Below are 16061 nucleotides of genomic sequence, written 5' to 3'. Positions count from 1 at the left end.
TTGGCCAGTCGAGAAATTGAGAGTGTGACTATGAGGGTGGGACGCTGGGGATTCTCAAAGGTATACCCTTGGAATGGCCGGATCCAGCCTTAAAAGTACGAGATCGCGCGCGCTTCGCGCGCTGCACCGCCTGTTCTCCGCGGCTGTGTGACGCGCGCGTGCCGTGTACCAGCAGGGTTGGGCGCGCGCGGCGCGACGGCGCCCGCGAGGGAAGGCGCGGGTGCAGCGGCCGCCGGCGGCCGAGACTCGAACTCTCCTTGCCTACTCTCTCTGAGACTGCGTAATCAATGACGATGACAATGAATAAGGGCCGTTGGGCCAACGAACTCGCCTACACCAGTTGTCACGGCGAATGGCGGTCGTACAAAACCCTAGCCTACGTCGCATCGGCGCGCACGCACGCATCCACGCTCGCCCGCCAGCTAGGCGGAGCGAGAATCGCTCCCTCTCGACTCCGCGGACCACCCCCACATGCGCATGTCTGCGCACGCGGCGGGGCTGCGCTCTCGGCGTACACAGAACACATACGCCGACGCACAAACCTGGACGCATCACAAACGCGCGTAAAGTATCCCGTGCGAACGCACGCGCTGTGCCTTCGCGGTGGCGATGCGGCGTCGCATGGTCTTGCGGTTGGCGAACACGTCACAGCTCAAGGAGACGCGCGGCCAGAAGCCCAGCCACAGGCAGATGGGTGGTGGGCTGAAAAACCTGATCTGCCGATGTTGAATCGCCAACGATGAAACTGGATCGCCAAAGGGAACTCCAGCACGCCACCGCCGGGTGCACCGCACCCGCGGCAGTCCCTCCAGGTGGTGGTAGGTGCTGCTGCAGCGCGCTGCGAGCCTCGACAGCGACGGAAGTGGCCAGGCTCGATGCCACGGCCGCGCTGGTGACGATTGATTTTCCATATACAGGTATTATTATATTACTAGTATACAATATTACAAGCTCCTCTTGTAGCTCGATCGGTCACACCGCCATCGCCGTCGGGGAGAGGGGGGACGACACTGCTTCGGCAGCGTGCACCTCGATCCTGCACCGTGTTTGTTATGACCCCCCCCAATGAACACACCAGTGAGGGAGGGCGAGACGATCGAGGGGTCCCGTACGTGGCGCGAACAGCTTCAGCTTTTCTCGCCCGCTCTGCTGAGGGCGAGGCGCCGAGCTTCGGTTCCAACGCTGCAGCACTCTCCCTCTATTCACAGCAGAGAGGCGACGCGTCCTCACGCGCGTCCTCGTCCCCACCTGCTCTGCTTCAACGTGCTGCCATGGAGCCAGCGCGCCTCGCGCCATGATTCAATCGCCATGGCCGGAGCGCTGTGGACCGCAACGGTCCGTGGCCGCTGTGCGGCGGCACGCGCAGGCGCTGCACAGATCAGAGCATTGGCGCCGAGCATTCAGTTTCCGCATTCAGTTGTCGTTGTTCTGTCGGCTCGAACAGCCCGTACAGCCATTCAGCGGCTGGTGGATAGCGCACAGTCTCCACGGCGGATCCGTGAATCTCGTGCACACCGGCTGGATGCGCAAAGCGCCGCCGCCGTATGGACCAGCCCGATGGACCGTGTTTGTGGTCGGGATGGACAGTCTTGGTGTGGCCGTCCAGCGTATCACTGCAGAATGAAGCAGCGACACGCAATACACAGACGAAGCTGGAACTGCCGGTCCAGCGGCCGATCTGCGTCGGGCGATCGCTGGGAATTGACCGAGCTTGCTGCTTCCGGAATGGCATCACGGATTTGCCTTCGTGGGTATGAGCATAGCAGCAAGCGGTCGCGCGATGGGACGCGCGACGCACAGCAAATACAGCAGCGAGAGCGTCTAGTGTTGACGCAGGTAACGGGCGAGGTCCTGGGTGCAGAACCCGCCCTGACTCTGCCGATCCACCGGATTGCGACTCGACTGCTGATACCAGTCAACTGCTGGCGGGCAGCTTGAACTGCTGTCGCCCCGCCAGAGTATATCTCGACTAGCTCTACATCGAGAAGAAAGTCGTCTCGGGCGCCGCGTCGTCGGCGGCGGGGCGGGCGGGCAGCTGGATCTGCTGTCGCCTCGCCGGAGTATATCTCGACTAGCTCTCCATCGAGAAGAGCGTCGACTCGTGCGCCGCCTCGTCGGCGGCGTGGCAGGCGGGCAGCTGGATCTGCTGTCGCCTAGCCAGAGTATATCTCGACTCGCTCTACATCAGCTAGAGTGTCGTCTCGTGCGCCGCCTCGTCGGCGGCGTGGCGGGCGAGCAGCTGGTTCTGCTGTCGCCTCGCCAGAGTATATCTCGACTAGCTCTTCATCGAGAAGAGCGTTCACCGGCCGCTTCGCGGCGTGCGAAACGCTCGCGTCTCCGCCACCGCTGGCCACCTCCGCGTTTCCCTGCGCCGCCACCAGGGGGACGCTTGCGCCTTGCCCCCTGGCCTGACGCGCGACCCTGCGCAGACGGCGCGCTCCGGCACGGAGCAGCGACCGCCCAGGCAGTCGCTGCTCCGCCCGCGCACCGCTGCCGCCGTCGCCGCCGCCGCTCCGCCCTTTCCATCAGTGTGTCTCGTGTGTGAGAGTGTGCTGTCTGTCACGCTTGTACCTGCGAGCTGCGTCTCTCCTCCGAGGCTCAGGCTGTGTCTCCTCTCATAGATCTGTCAACGAACCGCTGTCGCACATCTTTGAGTCAAACTCTCTCCTGTCGGTGTCGAGGCTGTCGCGTGTCGTGTGCGCGCGGCGATTGTAACCCGGGAGGCCTGCGCAGCTTCTAACGATGCACAAAAACGGGCCACACAAATGCCGTAAAGGACAGGCGTGGGACGTGAGGAGACGCGCGGCCGACACCGCCCAGCAGCGGCTCTGCGGAGACACACACAGGAAGGCGCACGATGCGTACAGTGATCGCCTGTCATGCGCCATCACCGACGTCGGGCGGGAGAGGAGCTCCAGCCAACAGTAGTGGCGAGCCAGTTTGCGCTGCACGATGAAATAGTACTCGTGCTGACGCATCCTCGCCCGAGTCATATTCCAAATGCCCTGCGACAGCCCGCGTGCGACGGGAAGAAGAGGTGCGAGGCTGCGAAACTAAGAGCTTGATCGCGCCTCCAACGTCAGCGTCGGGCGCAGTGACGAGCTCGAGCAGCTCTCGTCGAGCAAGCTCCGCCTCCGAGCTCTCGCAGCAGCCATGCGCGTGCGCGCAGCCCAGGATCTCGCTCAGCGCCTCCGTCCTGGGGTTTGAAGCAGGTCCGCCGTAGCGCTCCACGCCTGCGCCGGCGGCGGGCGGTGTAGAAGGCCGCTCGCGATGGCTCCGTCGTGTGCGTCGACCGTCCCACCTCAAGTGGTGACCCTCGCTGTCGCGTGGCCGCTTGGGAGCGGCGCCGACGCTGCCGTTGAGTCTGTCCGTGGCCGCCGCGTCACTCGGCACGGAAGCCTCCTTGCCAGTGGACATGCCGGGGGGGCGTGAGGGCCTGGAGGGTGACACAGACGCGCAGGGGAGCGCGCGCCGCCGAAGTGGTTTGGCGCACACCTCGACGAGGAGGGTGGCCACCCCTCGGTTCCCAGTCTCAAAAAGCTCATCGCAAACCCTGTCAGCAGTTCACCTACGGGTATGTTCGTAAGAGCTACATACACTGAAAAGTAGCCTCGGGCCCCTGGCAGAGCAGGGACGAGAAAATTCCAACCCCTCTTCACACAGGGGCACTCACAGAAGACTGTGAGAAGGTTCACGGGGCCGACTACAGTGTGTATAGCGGGGAGGAGTGAGAAGTTTCATGTTGGGTAACAAACCATCAATACTTCCTGTATCGCACAAAGACTCTACGACCCCCAGTCCTCTGATAAACACAAGATGCATGCTCGGGGCTCTACTGGGATCTCTTCTCGACGTTCTTCGCTATCCGATTCCGAATCATCCGCGTCATACGCCTCGCCTCTTCGCTCCCCGATTCGCTGTCCGCATTTGCATGCAGTGCGCGGCAAGAGTGGCTTGAGGGGCTCTCCCCCGCGGCTCACAATCTCTCGCAAGCTACTCGACATCGGGAACCGCATGTGCGGGTTGGGACACGAGGGTAGTGAGGATAGCATGCGCCAGCCAGGCGCCGCCTCATCCTCAAAGCACTGATGCGTCATGAGACGTCGCGGTGCCGTCATGGCACGGCCCACCACGAAAGCCGCGCCAGGAATGTCTTCGCCGCCGGGAAGTGCACCGTCTGAGAAAGCCATCCGCATGCCCTCCTCACGCATCGCCTCCGCCTCCGCCCTTGTCGATGCCGGTCGCGCCCCCTCTAGTCGTCCCTGTCGGACAACAACGCCTCCCCGGCGCAGAGGGGCCCCCGGAGGGATGCACAACCGCTCCACGCCACGCCGCTTGCGGCGGTCCTCTTCCCAGCTCCGCTGAGGGCCCGCGCGTTATTTTTCTCGTTCGTCGTTGTTTTGTCGCTCGCTCCGCTCGCCACCTCACGCTCGGCCGTCCGGCCATGGCCAGTACCCCGCGTCTCAGTGAGACGCGTGGTACCATCCAACTCCGGTCGATGGGCTCGAATGCGCTCAGCCTCAGGAGTCCAAACCGCGCGAATTCTGCACGCCTCGCTGCACCGCTGGCTTGACTGAATCAGGCAGCAGCAGGCTGCTACTGTTGCCACAGCAGCAGTCTGCTGCGGCCCCAATACGCAAGTTAATGACCAGCATTGCTGCCGGGGGCATTCGAGCCGCCACAGCCGGTGTGCGGCTGTGCACTGCCACCTGCCCGCGGCTACGCACAATGTGCGCTCGCATTGGATGAGCCCTGCTGATGGACCTGCGTCGCCTAGCTGCACGAGAGCAATGCCGTAGGCGGCGGCCGTAGCATACACTGCGAGCACACTCGGTGCAGCTGCGAGGTGCAGCAAGAGCACGTCGTTCCTGCCTCTGATGCCACTCTCGCGGCTTGTAGCGCGTCACTCGCGCATGCTCTCCAGGAGCTATGGCGGGCGCGTGTGTGGGGCTGTAGCCTGTGTTTGGCCGGTTCTGAACCGTTTACTATCAGTACCATGCCTGGGCCACAAGAATCGCACACGGGGAGCGGCTCAGGGGCCCAGTAAGCCGCGGAATCGCTCGAGCCTCGGTGGGGGGGCGCGGGGGCCCTAGAGGGTACCCATGCGGGGGGGAGATGGGGTCCCACGGCCCGCCGCAGGCGCCGATTTTTTGCTTTTTTTCTTTTTTCGGCGATTTTTTGCCTTTTTTCATGGGAATCGGCGTTTTGCGGCGCCATGCTATCACGCCTTGCGACAGCCTGTCGGCGCTGCTGACCGTGCCCTGCTGCACAATTGATCACCTGCATAGCTCGCGGCCTTAGTATCAAGCATTCAGTGACGACCTGATCGTACGGTCAGTAGGAAGGTGTCCTTCCAACGTGTGCACGCTTCTGGCGCAATGCGCGTCGCCTCGGATTGGCTGCTGGCACTCTCGAGGCTATGCCTACGCAGCCTCGCGCGCATGGGCAGTCAAGAGGGACCACGCACCTTCTCAGGACAGCGCCGGTACCTCTCTCTTGGACCGGCAAACGTGGTGGTCTCGTCCACGTGTCACCGATGTGGGACCAGTGCGGCATCGCGCCATCGACAGCTCTGAACTGCGCCTCACCACTGACTGGGAAGGCCGCCAAGTGGGTCAGCACCGGTCGCACATTGTGGCAGCAGTCAGCAGTGCATGTCTGATAGCTAGAGCAGCAGCATCAGGCGCAGGGTGGGATCGTGTCAAGCCTCTCGCCCGGCCGGCCGCGTGCAGACGTCGGCCTGTCTGCTGTCTGGAGTGATCTGTCGGCGGTCAGTACGACCGATCAGGTCGGAGTTTTCTGATGGTTGGAGGGTCTATCTGTATGTACTCCTCGAGATCTCTCCAAATCTGCCCTCTGATTAACCTAGCTTAATCGGGAAGTCGGTGCTAACGGAGACTAACGGAGCCGGGGCCCCGTTTCCGAACTGCGGCGCGGCGCACGGTGCCTCCGGAGGCCCCCGCGCCCCCCACAGAGGCTCGAGCGGAATCGCCAAATGTCACAACCCGGCTCACCCAGGGCTGTGGACCTAGTCGGGCGTAAAATCAAGGGCCCGGAGGGTCTGACCACGAGTCTCTGGGGGGGTCCTCGGCCATGACCAGCAGAGAAGCCCCCCCCCCCCCCCCCCGAAGCGATGTGCGCCTGCTCCAAGGAGGAGTCGGATAAGAGCAGTGCTGCATGTTGGCAAAGAGAAAGAATGCGCTGGCACACGGCCGTGTGGCACGCACCTCAGCTGAAAGTATCTCGCTAACGCAGTGGATTTCGAGCCTGCGTGTGAAAATATACCAGTCCACGTACAGATAGAGAGATAAAGGACTGATGACAGACGACAAACAATTTTGTCTTACGGAGCCTAGCTTGCAGGATGGTTTGAGGTTTCTAGAGCAAGGCAGCAAGCTCTAGTGAGTAGTGTTAAGAAGTCAAGGGGCACCCACTAGAGTCGAGCGCGTCGGAGCGGTGTTTCGACACCGATGGTTGCGAACAGAGTAACCACCGCAGCCTGCCAAGTGCTATCGCTGCCCCTGGATCCGAATGCCAGAGAGAATCGGCAACCCTTAAGACGCGCCCCGCGCGCGCTCTCACGTCTCTGCCTCGGCGAGCGCCAGCAGCGGCACGCCTTGCTGCACCGCCACCGCCGCGATACGCGCCCGCGCCGCCTCGGCGCCCGCCTCGCCGCGGGCGGCGGCGGCGCGCGTGACGGCGAAGGCGGCGCTGTGGGCGCTCGAGAGCGGTACGAGAGGCGACGACATGGCGGCGCGGCCCATCTCCTCCCAGAGGCCAACCGCCGCCCGCCACTCGCCACCAGCCTCGCACGCGGCGATGGCGGCGCGATAGCAGCCCGCCGACGGCGTCTCGCCACTGCTCTTGACGAGACCAAAGATCTCGACTGCTCGTCGCGCGTCGCTCGCGGCGCCTGCCGCGTCCATCGCCGCGGCCGCCACCGGCGCCGCCAGCGCCGCATCCCACCCCGCAGAGCGAGCGTCCTCCCACGTCTGCAGCGCGGCGTCCGCCCGGCCGGCGGCGGTGAGTGCGGCGAGGAGGGCAGCGAAAGAGCGCGCGTCCGCTCTCACGCCCTCGTCGAGCATCGCGCCCCACACGCCCAGCGCCAGCTCCGCCCGCCCCTGTCGCCCGAGCGCGCCGACGACGTAAGCGTACGAGGCGGCGTCGGGCTCCGCGCCGGGCCGCATCGCCGAGAGGAGCTCCATCGCGGCCTCGCCCTCGCCGGCGCTCTCCGCGGCGCGGAGGACGGCGTTGAGCGCGCGCAGCCCGGGCTCGAACCCCGCCGCGCGCATCTCGGCCAACAGAGTGGACGCCTCCTCGAACTGCCCCCCAGCGCCGGCGGCCGACAGCGCCGCGTTCCACACGGCGGCCGAGGTGGCGCCGCCCGCGGCTCGAAGGCCGCGGAAGAGAGCGAGGGCCTGCGCCCACTCGCCCGCCCGGTCGCACGCCGCGACCGCTGACGACCATGTGAAGTCGTCGGGCTCGGCGGTCCCCCCCTCCTCCATCGCACCAAGCAGCCCGAGGACCGGCGCCACGTCGCCGGCGCGCGAGAAGGCGGTGATGACGGACGTGTACGAAACCACGTCCGGCGCGAGCCGCCTGCTGCCGCGCAGCTGTTGCAGCAAGTCCATCGCCGCGTCTCCGCGCGCTGCCTTTGCGCAGGCGTCCAGCGCGAGATTGAACGAGATCAGGGTCGGCTTCACCCGCTCCCGCCCCATCTCGGCGAGCAGCTCCGTCGCCTCCTCCCAGCACCCTCCCTGCGCCATGGCGCCAAGGGCCGCGTTGTACGTGAGCAGCGACCGCTTCACGTCGAGAGAGCGCATGTGCCGGAGTAGCGCCAGCGCCGCCCGCGGCTGTCCCGCCTCGCCGCAAGTGCGGATAGCGACATTGAAGGAGGAGGCGCGCGGAAGCAGCGCCTCCGCGCCCGCCGCCCTCCCCGCCCCTCCCGCCCCGGCCGTGCCCCCGCCTCCTCCGCCTCCGCCTTCCCCCTCGTCGCCGCCCTCGTCGCCGCCCTCCGCCAGACGCACGCCGAGCAGCTCGAGCGACCGCCGCCACTCCCCGCCGGCAGACGCGGCGACGACGGCCGCATGCAGCAGCGCCTCGTTTGGCGGCAGTGACGACGGCATGTCGTCGTACATCTGCAGGGCCTCGCGCCACCGGCCCGCCTCCGCCAGCGCAGTCACGGCGGTCGTGAAGGTGAAGGCGTTCGGGGCGGGCGGCAGGGGGCCCCCTCCTCCGTCGCCGCCGCCGTCACCGCCGCCCACTCTCATCTCGTCGAGCAAGTCCAGCGCCTGCTGCGTGGCTCCCCCGCGTCGGCACGCTGCCACCACCGTCGAATACGACACTACGTCGGGAGGCGTATCGCGAGGCATCGAGCGGAGGAGACGCGTCGCCTCTTCCCACTGGCCGGCGCGGGAGAGCGCGCCGAGGGCAGAGTTGTACGAGACGGTGGTGGGGCGGGTGCCGAGCTCTGGCATCTTCGCCAGCAGGTACGAGGCCAGCTTCCACTTCCCGCGCCGGCCGCACGCAGCGATGAGCTGGTTCAACGGCCGCAGCTCCGGCGGCACTCCTGCCTCCCGCAGCTCCTCGAGCAACGCCATCGGCGCCTCGAGCTCCGACGCCCGCGCGCAAGCGACCAGGGCGTGGCCGTATGCAGGACCGTCTGCCGGCATGCCGCACCGGCCCATCGCATCGAGCAGACGTCGTGCGCCGCGCCAGTCCGCCACCTGCGACGCCGCCTGCACCATCGCCCGCCACTCTCCGGGACCCCAACGGAAGCCGCCGGAGCCATCGAGAGTTGCATTCACATCCGCCCAGGCGCCCGCACGGACAGCGGCACACACGGTGCGGAGCGCCGAGCGTCGGTCCGACCCGCCGCGGCCGGCACCGCGCCGTCCGCGTCCGCGGCGCCAGCCGCTAGCCGACCTGCTGCCACCAACTCCCCCGCTTCCTCCACCTCCGCCGGACCCTGATCCACTTGCCTTGAGGCTGCCACGCGTGCAGGTCGATGGCTGCGCACGGAGTGCATGCAGATGCGGCGGCAGCGGGCCGGCCCGCACTCGGATGCGCAGCGCGATGCTGGGCACGCACGCGAGCAGCAGGCACAGGCACCGCTTCATACACAACGCAGACATTCGTGCATGCAGCAGGGTTCGGATGGGTCAGTGGAAACCACTTCACAGCCTTGTTATTGAGAAGAAAATACCTCCTATGGCGCTGTGCGCTGGCCTGTGAGAGGTTGAGGTGCGAGCCCTGGAGGCCCTGGGGATGGGGGGGGACTACCCGCGGGCTTAGAAGGCCCGCGCGCAGGGGGGTGGGGCATTGAGACCGGTCATGAATGAGTGCGCGACACAGCTATGCCTTTGTCAGTGGAAACCACTTCACAGCTATGCCTTGCTCCTTTAGGTGCTCTTAGTATGTTCTTGAACTCACCCGTCCCTGACTGCCTGAGTACACTCCCTTCCTATTGTCTTGTACTCGGCGTCCTGTGGGTGTGTTCACAGTCTTGTGTGAATTTCGGCGCCGCCGAAATTCAAGGTCCGTCGGTCTCTTTTGACCGCGGCGTTAGAGAGAGCTTTGCTACATGTTGCCTTTTGCCTTCTCTCTGGCGCTCCCGCTCTTGGCCGGCGTGTATCCGCCGACATGGAGCCTCTGTGAGGTGGAACGAACCCCGACCTTCATACCCTCGAGCCCGCCGAGACGATCTACCTCGGCACGCGGCCCGTGGATGCTTGACGCTGCTTTGCACAAAGCTGCAACCCCCCCTGTGGTGGATGCGCTGCGACTGGCTCGACGCACCACGCTCGCCCGAACCGGGTGTCAGCGTCACCGCTTGCGATCTCGATGACCGCTACAAAAGGTTCGAAGCCGCCGCCGCCGCCGCCGCCGCCGCCGCCGCCGCCGCCGCCGCCGCCGCCGCCGCCGCCGCCGCCGCCGCCGCCGGCTCGGCTCGGGGGGAGGGGAGCGGAGAGGGAGGCGGCGGTAGTAGGGGCGGCGAGGGAGAGGATTAGGGAAACGGCGGGGGGGGGGGGGGGAACCACGGAGGTAGGAGGGGGAACGGCCAAAGAAGCGGTGGAGGTGGCGGGGGCCGGAGGGGCCAGGGGGGGGTCCGTAGGGGAGGCGGCGAAAGGGGGGGGGGGGCAATAAAAGAAAAAGCCGCTGAAGGGGAAGCCGTCCCAGCGGGGAGGGAGGGGACAACCTCGAGGAAGGCGGCGAAGGAGAGGACGCAGCGTAAAATTCTTTTCCCGCCCTTGCCGATGGCAACATTAGCCAAGTGTATATGAAGCGCATTCGCGACGTTGCTGCCGTCCCCACGATGCGGCTGCCGGCCCGCACGTTCCTCTACTGCACGGCGCCGCGCGGCGGCGCGCCCATTGACCCGCCCATCTCCTCCAGGCCCTGCGCTCTCTCGCGCGCCCCGCCGAGCGGCGCCGCACCCGGTAGCGGGCGCGTGTGCGAGTACTCGCTGCGGCGGGCGGCGGTGATCGCGCTGTGCGAACTGGAGGAGGGCGCCGCGCGCGCGTGCTGCGTCGACGGCTGGTGCACCGGCGGCGGCGTTGTCCTGATCGACCCGGAGACTGTGCTGCAGCTTATCGACGGTGAGCGCACGCCTCACAATCCCTCGGGGTTCCACACGCGCCCGTCGCCACCCAACGCTACTACCCCCCCCCCCCTCCCCTCTCCCTCCCTCTGCAGACGACAAGCAGGTCGGACTCGCACAGGCGCCGCGCCCCTCTCGCCCACCCACCCGCCCATCCCTCGTACCCGCGCTCCCATGCACACCACCTCCCTGCCCGCCCAACCCCGCCCTCCCGCGCTCCGCCGCCTCAGGCGACCTTGCGAGACATGTGGTGGAATTGCGCACCCGCCGCGGCCGAAGCCACACTTGAAGCCACCACCGCCGCTGCGAGCAGATACGGGCGAGTACGGCTCTAGCGTACTTGAGCCCTGGTGTGGACGATTCTTTTGCGGTATCTTGATGTATCTCTCCATATCTGACCATATGCCGCCATATCCCGCCATATCCCGCCATATCCTGCCCTATCCTGCCCGCCTCACCGGCCGAGCAGCCCGGCCTCTCTCCGCCGTCCGCGCTCCGGCCGCACAGAGCGCGAGGACCGAGCTCCGAGGAGCAAACATCAAACAAAAAAGAAACGTAGACTCGTTGTGCTCGAAAAGGGGATTGTCGTTGAAGAAGGCACACGAGCTGACACGCGAGCTGACACATGCACCCGCTAACACATGTCGCCCGCAGCGCGCTCACGTGCCCTCACCAGTTCACCTCAAATGCCCGACCCGGCGAGCCTACTCCCGGAGCTCGGCGGAGCCAACCTCGAACGAGTGCGGGAAGACGATGGACGGCTCCGTCCCGTCCGGCGTTGCCGGTGGGGTGCGCAGCGGCTCGTAGCCCTCCTCGGTGTCGCCAGTCAAACGTGCATGGGGCGCACTGCCACTGGTCGAGCTGCTCGAGCGAGATGTGCCCTTCATCTTGATCGCCTGGCGCCAGCGCGCCTCCAGCTGCTTGGCGGCGGGGTTGTTGGCATGCATATGCTGCCAGTGCGAGAAGAGCTGTGAGGGCTTGCAGCTCCCGTTCATCCGAAAAGGCCGTGCGTGCAGCGGGGCCCGTCAAAGGGGCAGCCGGATGGCGCAAGGGTTGGGCAAGAAATTTGTCGCCCATCACCATGTCGGTGAGCTTGCGCATCACGAGGAGCTTCTTGGCCCACTTCTCGGGTTCTTGTGGAAGATCTCGCTCGCCTTGTCGGTCCACTCGCATGCGGTGCCACGGCCGCGGCGGAACCTCTGCTTGCATCTCACCTTCCGAGCTGCTGCCGTCGCTGTGTCGTGATCCCGCTTGTGCTTCTTACGGTTGCGCTTGCGTTCGGCGCTCTTCTCCTTCTTGTCCTTGCGATGCTTCATCGATGATGACGAGCTCTCGCCAATCATGGGAATCGAGCGCTCAGCAGTACGGCAGATCACGGCCGGTCAGCGCGAAGTTTCGCCCGTCGCGTGCGATTTGCGGTTTTCACGCTTCACGAACGTTATCGTGAACATCGTTGGGGCTCCGTATCTCATCATATCCACGTGTATCTCCTGGTATCTCCCGGTATCTCCCGGTATCCCGCCATATCCCGCCATATCCCGCCGCGGATACCGCGAAAAGAATCGTCCACACCAGGGATTACTTGTGTCAGTACTCGAGTACCTCCTAATCTCAGCCCTGCAATTATGGAGAGACGGGCCCAGGTAGACGGCTCCACGCCGCCTGACTCGCGTCGTGCCACCTGACTCTCGCCTGGAGAGGCCTCTTAGCCGAGGCACACGTCTCACATGGCAATCGCCAAGGAAGTTGCCAAGGTAGCATATCCCGCCCATACTGGGCTGGGTCTTGTTAGGCATTGTGGGGAGGGGTTGGCACTCCCATCGACCCTCATGACCTCCTGCGGTCTCTGAGATGGACACCAGTGGGGGTGGGACCACAGCCAGGATACACTCGAAGGCTGGGTAAGCACTAAGCAGTAGAGGTCGATACTCGACGCGTACCACATGGTCTGGGTGTCGCTGTCGGCACGCTGTCGACAGGTCTTCAGGTGACGTCGAGCGACACCGGTGGCAGTGCCACCCAGGAGTGGTCGGGCGGTCTCCCGTCATGAAAGAGCCACCATGTGATCCGTATGGTGATTCCTGACAACCGCCTCAGTCAACTTTTGTCACAGTTCCCGCTCTGAGAGAGAGGAGCTGCGGGCTCAAAGCTAAAAAAAAACGGGTCGGAGCCATGGTCGGAGCGCAGCGGAGTGGGCCCCCCGATTTAAAAAGGCGACGGACGCTTGCGTCCTGCTCCAACAACGCATCCCCGGCGCAGAGGGACGCTCGGAGGGCTTCTCAACCGCTTCGCGCGAATTCTTAAAGAAAGAAAGAAAACACACAACCCAAGGGAGGGGTTGGAGGACGGCACGCCGCCACCACACAGGGATTTAAATGCGCGAATAAATAAATAAATAAGCAGACATCTCCTCCGATGATCGCCTCGAGACTATAATACTAGAAATCGCGCCTCCCTCTCCCTTGTCTCCCAGTAGCTAAAAGACGATACGAGAATACGAGAAGGGTACGCAGCTGCGAGACGCCTATAAAGACGTCGCCGAAAACTGCGGGCAAGAAGCAACGAGAATCGGAAGAGCAAGAGGAGGAGGATGCTGCGGCGATTGCTGAGCATGATCGCTGTGATGCCTCGACCGCCGGGAGCGTCGGCGCTGGCATTTCGCGCTGAACGCCAGCTGTTGGCGGTGCTGCACATCCCGAAGGCCGCTGGTTCATCGCTTATTGCAGAGGCACGTCGGATGCCAGGATACAGGCTTGCAATCTGGCTCCGCACCACCACTCGAATTGCGAATGCTGCTTCCGCGCCATGTATCGCTCCGGCACATTCCACGTCACCATGCTGCGGTCGCCTCGTGCTCACATTCTCTCTCAGTACCTCTACAGCGCCAACTCCACCTGGGGGCAGCGAAACTCGAAGGCGTTCGCAAAGATGCACCCTTCGGCGATGAAGATGCCCGCCATTGGCGCGAACGGCGAATGGCGTGAGCCATACCTCAAGTGGCTGCAGCATTACGCGCGTCTCCGAGGTGACGGGACGGCAATGATCGAATGGACACCAGCAGTCGGCGACTATTTGACACGTACAATCCAAAAGTCTTCAGGCACGGGTTCTGTCTTGCACACAGACTGGATACGATCACCAAGACTACATCGGCAACGCAGCGCATCATGCATCGCGCTCGGATCCCCCACCGTACTATGGCGCCAATCGCATGCTGGCGCTTGAGGCCCTAGGGCTCATCCAATCAGTGGGAGTGGTGGAGCTGTATCGTGAGTCGTTGTGCCTCATGGAGTTTCAGGTCCGCGGCAATCTGCCGTCTGGCTGCACGTGTGAGGAGCCGCGTCGACGCCGTGAAGTGAAGAATGCCGGTGAGGTCTTGCACGATGTCCGCCAAATATCTGACAACGAGGAAGAGGCGAAACTCATGGACGTATTGGCTGAGCCAGACACACACGTATACCGCGACGTATGGTCTGCGTCACGTCGAGACTATGACCGGAAAGAGGCTGCTTGCATGCCTCGATTGGAAGGAGCTGAGCTCCTGGATTGCGTACATGCACATGCACATGTATCGAGACCATCATGGTCTCAAAGACCAGCATGATCTCAGCGCTGAAGTTGGGGAGGCTACAACCTTGCGAGCGTTGGGACAAAACACCTCCTCGTCAAGTGTACATGAGCTTACTGCCACGGCGGTAGCGACGCGTGCGTCCCACGATAAAGCAAGCGATCCAGTTTCCTTGAGGCAACTAGTAGGACAACGAGGGAGCCGTCGATATTTTATTATTGAGGTTGAAATTACTCCCCATAGAAAAAAAATGCCCCAAAGCTGATAGATGCAAATGCATACTCTCGATTCAGAGGAATCATCCTATCTCCGCATGCTGCAGATTGCAAGGCGCGGTGTGATGTGCATACAGTGGGGGTCCCACCAAGCAACCAGGAGATGGGGTCTCCCAGCCCGCCGCAGGCGCCGATTTTTTTGGCATTTTTTTTCTTTTTTCGCGCGATTTTTTACTTGTTTCATGGGAATTCGGCGTACTTGCGGCCATGCTATCACGCCTTGCGTGGGTCAGCACCGGTCGCACATTGTGGCAGCAGTCAGCAGCGCATGTCTGATAGCTAGAGCAGCAGCATCAGGGTCGCAGGGTCGGATCGTGTCAAGCCTCTCGCCCGGCCGGCCGCGTGCAGACGTCGGCCTCTCTGCTGTCCGGAGTGATCTGTCGGCGGTCAGTACGACCGATCAGGTTGGAGGTTTCTCATGATTGGAGGGTCTATCTGTGTGTACTCCTCGCGATCTCTCCAAATCTGCCCTCTGATTAACCTAGCTTAATCGGGAAGTTGGTGCTAATAGAGGCTAATAGAGGTTAGAGCCGGAGCCCCGTTTCCGCACACACTGCGGCGCGGCGCACGGTGCCTCCGGGGGCCCCCGCCTCCCCCCAGAGAAGTGCTCCAAGTCTGTGTGGGCCCCGGGGCGCCGGGGGCCCCCGCGCCCCGCCCGCCCCCCAGAGGTTGGAGCCAGTCTGCGGCGATTACAGCAGAAAGGTACATAGGTGGTTGACAGAGTCTACACTCTACAGAAGTTCTACAGAAACACACACACAAGACACGGAGTTGTACACTGACACCGTGACAGTGACCGCGAGACCGCGCGCGCACACACACCACACGCCGACACGCCACAAAGCTGCGCACACGCGCACGCGAGACACGCGCACGGCGGCGGCGGAGGAGGGGGGAGGGGGGTCGTTGGGAGTGGTCGGGGCGCAGGCAGGGAGGCGAGGGGGCGAGAGGGGGGGGTGGGGGGACGAGAGGAGAGAGGCGACGACGACGAGGCGCAACAGAGACACTCAGCGCCGGTATTCGCCACCCGCAGCCTCCCTCCATCCCTTCCCGCTCTCTCCCCCTCCCCCTCCCACCCTCCTCCCTACTCCGCCTTGCCCTCCTTTGTGCCGGCCGCAGGCTTCGTGGGCGCCTGAGGCGCATCCGAGGGACTCTGTCACAACGTGTCGTGGAAGTGTCGCAGATCGGGATTATCTCGGAGGTGTCGCAGATGTGTCTCGGAGTCCTCTCGCCTTCAGAGCTCCCTCTCCCTCGACAGTCTCACCAGTGTCTCAGAGGTGTCGTGGAGGTGTCTTGTGCACGGTCTCGGAAACGTCTCGGGAGTCTCTCGCCTTCCGGAGTTCGCCCAACTTTGCAACCGCGACTGCAGAGAGCTCCTTCGCCTTGGAGAGCAGCATCGCGGCCGCCTGGTCCACCTCCTCCTTCTTCTGCTCGTACCCCTTCGGCAGCGTAAAGGCGCACACAAACCTGCAGGCCCCGGGGTGGGGTGTGTGTGTGTTTTGTTTGTGTGTGGTGGGGGTGTTGAAGGAGGGGGTAATGTATGGGGGGGGGAAGGGGTGGGGCAGTCAGGGGCGGGGTCCCTCCCCTTTTTTTGAGGCCCGGCCCATGGAGGAAAAAA

At 64.1% G+C, this 16061-nt stretch overlaps 3 protein-coding genes across 3 annotated transcripts; all 3 read right to left on the bottom strand.

The window, feature by feature from the left end:
• Positions 1-2071: 2071 nt before the first annotated feature.
• Positions 2072-3417, bottom strand: EMIHUDRAFT_248217 (hypothetical protein; the record flags this gene model as incomplete). The annotated part of the gene is made up of 6 exons (XM_005763176.1): positions 2072-2143; positions 2304-2421; positions 2647-2725; positions 2801-3005; positions 3079-3233; positions 3315-3417. The coding sequence occupies 6 exons, from the start codon at positions 3415-3417 to the stop codon at positions 2072-2074; spliced, it is 732 nt and encodes a 243-aa protein (XP_005763233.1).
• A 3161-nt stretch (positions 3418-6578) lies between these two features.
• EMIHUDRAFT_248215 (hypothetical protein) lies at positions 6579-9134 on the bottom strand (the record flags this gene model as incomplete). The annotated part of the gene is made up of 5 exons (XM_005763175.1): positions 6579-6620; positions 6783-6858; positions 6967-7862; positions 8028-8165; positions 8331-9134. 5 exons carry the CDS (start codon positions 9132-9134, stop codon positions 6579-6581), a joined length of 1956 nt encoding a protein of 651 aa, XP_005763232.1.
• Positions 9135-11304: 2170 nt separating this feature from the next.
• EMIHUDRAFT_248214 (hypothetical protein) lies at positions 11305-11943 on the bottom strand (the record flags this gene model as incomplete). Its single annotated transcript, XM_005763174.1, has 3 exons — positions 11305-11568; positions 11681-11722; positions 11815-11943. The coding sequence occupies 3 exons, from the start codon at positions 11941-11943 to the stop codon at positions 11305-11307; spliced, it is 435 nt and encodes a 144-aa protein (XP_005763231.1).
• Positions 11944-16061: the final 4118 nt, after the last annotated feature.

The sequence above is a fragment of the Emiliania huxleyi genome, assembly GCF_000372725.1.
Source record: "Emiliania huxleyi CCMP1516 unplaced genomic scaffold EMIHUscaffold_644, whole genome shotgun sequence".
In the NCBI taxonomy this organism is placed as follows: domain Eukaryota; phylum Haptophyta; order Isochrysidales; family Noelaerhabdaceae; genus Emiliania; species Emiliania huxleyi.
This window is presented reverse-complemented; position numbering and strand designations above follow the sequence as displayed.